The sequence below is a fragment of the Monopterus albus genome, unplaced genomic scaffold, assembly GCF_001952655.1.
Source record: "Monopterus albus unplaced genomic scaffold, M_albus_1.0 scaffold114.1, whole genome shotgun sequence".
NCBI lineage: Eukaryota > Metazoa > Chordata > Actinopteri > Synbranchiformes > Synbranchidae > Monopterus > Monopterus albus.
The window spans coordinates 796,670-800,520 of NW_018127994.1; the positions used below are offsets into that span (position 1 = coordinate 796,670).

General features: G+C 41.3%; 1 protein-coding gene across 1 annotated transcript in view; it reads left to right on the forward strand.

The window, feature by feature from the left end:
- The window catches only part of rmdn3 (regulator of microtubule dynamics 3), a 56,277-nt gene that overhangs the window by 32,913 nt on the left and 19,513 nt on the right, over window positions 1–3,851 (forward strand). Inside the window, exon 4 of the mRNA XM_020611490.1 lies at window positions 1,032–1,356. Within this exon, the coding sequence (XP_020467146.1) occupies window positions 1,032–1,356 (325 nt within the window). The remainder of the gene's footprint in view (window positions 1–1,031; window positions 1,357–3,851) is intronic.

Sequence of the window (3,851 nt, forward strand, 5' to 3'; positions counted from 1 at the left end):
GGGGCTGAATAATTTTGCACGCCCAATTTTTCAGTTTTTTTATTTGTTAAAAAAGTTTGAAATATCCAATAAATTTCGTTCCACTTCATGATTGTGTCCCACTTGTTGTTGATTCTTCACAAAAAATTACAGTTTTATATCTTTATGTTTGAAGCCTGAAATGTGGCAAAAGGTCGCAAAGTTCAAGGGGGCCGAATACTTTCGCAAGGCACTGTAAATGATTTTAGCATATGGCTGCAATATAACAGAGTGAAAAATTTAAGGGGGTCTGAATACTTTCCGTACCCACTGTAGTTTCCACCACTGAACTTATGAATGTAAAAGTATACCACTGGCAGTGACTGGGGACTGGGGATGGATGGGTAGGAGGAAGTTGTATTAAAAATGTTTTGTACTGTTCACAGCAGATCATTTAAAAAATAAAAACTGAACAAATTAACGTGATCATTTTTGGCGGCGGTGAACTTGGTTCTAAATTAAAAATTGTTAAAGATGAATGTGAACTGTATCATTGTAATGCATGTGAAGTGAACTTTAAAGTAGCTCTTGTTAAGTGTGAACTTGTCCAACACTGTTTAAAGGCTTATCATATTATTACAGGCCGAGAAATTGCTACGGGTAGAGGGCGGCTGGAGGGGTGGGGAGGCTTTTTTTTTTTGTGTGCCACAGTTCTTTGATTTCTCGAGACAAGGTAGAGAAAAAAGAAAAATTCGCACATGGTTTTTGCAATTTAGATGAATTAGCCATTTAAATAAATGAAGATATTTTAGTATGAAATTCCAGGTGTGGTTTCTTGACTACAATGGCATCATTTTCACCATAAAAAAATAAATAACAGATGATCCTCCACAAGGGAGTTTTTCCTCCCCACTGTCGCCAAGTGCTTGCTCAAGGGGGATTTGTTGGGTTTTCCCTTTGTAATAATATTGATAACAGTAAGGTCTAGACCTTACTTTGTAAAGTGTCCTGAGATGACTGATTTGGCGCTATACAAATAAAATTTGATTTGATTTGATTTTGATATGTTCTAGGTACTCAACAGCCTATGCTGACTCAGACTACACAGACCGCGACACAGATAGAGAGGAGGGCAGGCAGGATCCTGAACAGGAATCTGAGGAGGAAGAAGAAGATAGGAGCTGTGCCACAGTGCTCACCCTCTGCCAGGAAAACTCTCAGGAACAGGAGGTGGAGGACGACGGAGGACTGGAGGAGGAAGATGATGAGGGGAGGCTGGTGACTGAAGTCCCCTGCGGGGAGCTGGCTCTCCTCCTGGCTCAGAGTGACATCCTTCACACAGGAGATGCAAAATTAAAAGCAGAGGGCTTTCAGCTACTGCTGGACAACAGAGCAGAGGTGAGTAAAAGTACTAATTCACTGGTCACATGATAATAAAACTAACAATATAATAAAGTTTATAATCACAAAATCTGAGAAGTGCTATATAAAGTGCTTTACAGAGGGCAGGCATAAAGGAAATATTTCAGGACTCATTTTAAAACTCAAAACTTTAAGCAAAAGCCCACATACGATGCCAGCTACACACATACTGTATGTACACATGCACAGAGACACATAGAACCTCACACACAATCATCAGAATCAGCTTTATTGGCCAGGTGAGTTGGACACACGAGGAATTGACTCTGGTACAGCGGCTCTCAATGTTTATGTACATATCCTTGTGTACAGCAGTAGCAGAGGGCAAGTAAATATAAGGCTGAGAGAACAAAGTAAAGAAGTACTTTGCAAACAATCGAATGTGTAATAGGGAATGAGATAAAAATATAATACTTATAGAGACGTGTACGTACACACTCACACACACACACACACACACACACACACACACTGCTGTTTTCAACATAGTGTAGCTTCAGCATGTTTTCTGTCTTTCTCTGCATTTGGGCCAGACACTATTTGATTTACTCAGCGCTGTTTTTTCCTGTTGGATGAAGGATTATCAGGAACCTTGTGTGTGTGTTTGTGTGTGTGTCACTTTGTGTGTTTAGCAGGTTTTTCTAATGATTGGGGCTACCACTGCCTGTGTGAACGAAAATATTTTATTTGGGCATATGCCATTAAAAACAACCTTAAAATATCTCTTTTTCACATTTTCTCTTTATCTGTCTGTTGCTCTTTTATCTCCCTGTGGCTCTAAAGCCCTCACTGAAACTTCATTTAAAAATATTTTATTGAGGCCACTGTCAAAACATGAACAAAACAGAACAAAAAAACCTTTTACTTTAGCCCTTAGGCAAATTTTTGCTTCATGATATATACCAAGAATGATTTGAGGAAATGAAAAATGAAAGTATCATCCAAAAATAGCTTGTGATTATTAATATATAAGTAAAATCCATGTTTTTAAACATAAATGCACAAACACACAGGCTCACAGAGACCTGTTTCCTGCCTTAGTGCCAGTAGATAAATTCTGTTTCTCTCAGTAAATAGCTTAGAGCTGTGGTACAGCAGGTCTCAAAACACTCACCCATACACACACATAGGTTCAGCTGTGCAGATGTTCTGCCGCTCAATCAGTAGTTTAATCACAGAGGTTAAGAGTTTAATGACTTACTATTACTGAACCCTAAATTACACAAACACATGGCTGCCCGGCCATTGTTGTGTGGTGTACATGTGTACTGTGTGTGTGTGTGTGTGTGTACCAGGCATGAGAGAGCAGGCTGAAATCAGGAGAGTGACCCGGAGACGCAAACGGGGCAAGAGAGGAGGGCTCCATGCTAGGCTAAAAGCTTGTGATACCCGACCGCCACTACCGAGCCTCTTCCTAGCTAATGTACAGTCTCTGGAAAACAAATTGGACGAGCTAAGAGCTAGGATTACAGCACAATGGGAAATCAGAGAATGCTGTGCTCAAATTATATTATATCTCAGCACCGTTCGCCAGAAGTGGAGTTGTTATTGCTGAAATGCCGGTCCTATTATCTAGCCACAGAGAATAGTGCTAGGTTTCTGGCTGCTGTGTATGTTAGCCCAAGAGCTAATCTCTTGGCGCTGGATTGCGATGTCCGTGATGGAATCGCTGAGCCAAGTCGCCGTAAAGCATAAAGCAGCAGAGCGTGCAAAGTCAGAGTTAGTCCTGTAGACGAGAAGGAGTTCATCCATCTTGTTGGCTAAGGAGCCGAGCTTCGCTAGATGGATAGACGGGAGTGGAGTCCGGGTCCCTTTTTGGCGTAGACTGACTAATACGCCCACCCACTTACCACTCTGGCATTTCTTCCAGGTCCCGTATATGGCAGTTGCGCCTTCAATCATAATGTCCACACAGCATTCTTCATTCACAAAAATTGGAGAAAGGTAGTTTGGTGTGAGTTGTCCAATGTTTAACAGTTCTTCTCTGGTGAAAGTAATCTGGGATGGGTTGCAAGAGACCGAGAAAACAAAGAAAAACAACAAACACAAGAGAGCGCGAATCACTCTCCTGTGCTTGTTGTTTTTCCTTGTTTTCTCGCACGTGAGATCCCATCTGAGATCTCTGTCCAGAAGAGTGCAGTCCTAGGATCAGCTAAGATACTGCGCAGGACCCTCAAGCTCCCAGGCCTCTAGTAGAGGACCAGAGGTTGAAGGAAGGAATACAAGACCGCCCCAAAGTGGGGGGCGAGTGGGGAAACTTTTTATATATATACATACACACACACTGTGCTGTCACTCATAATAAGGGATTGAGTTTTTTATGGTGTCTTATTTGGGTTTCCGTAGTTGGCTTGTAAACGGGAAGTTCTAGAAGTTAGTTCAACTGCAAGCAGACGATTTCTTTCTGATCTTTTAACAGTCCCTAAAGAACATATGTCTGTAAGTATAAAAGTTAAACGTAACATGTACTA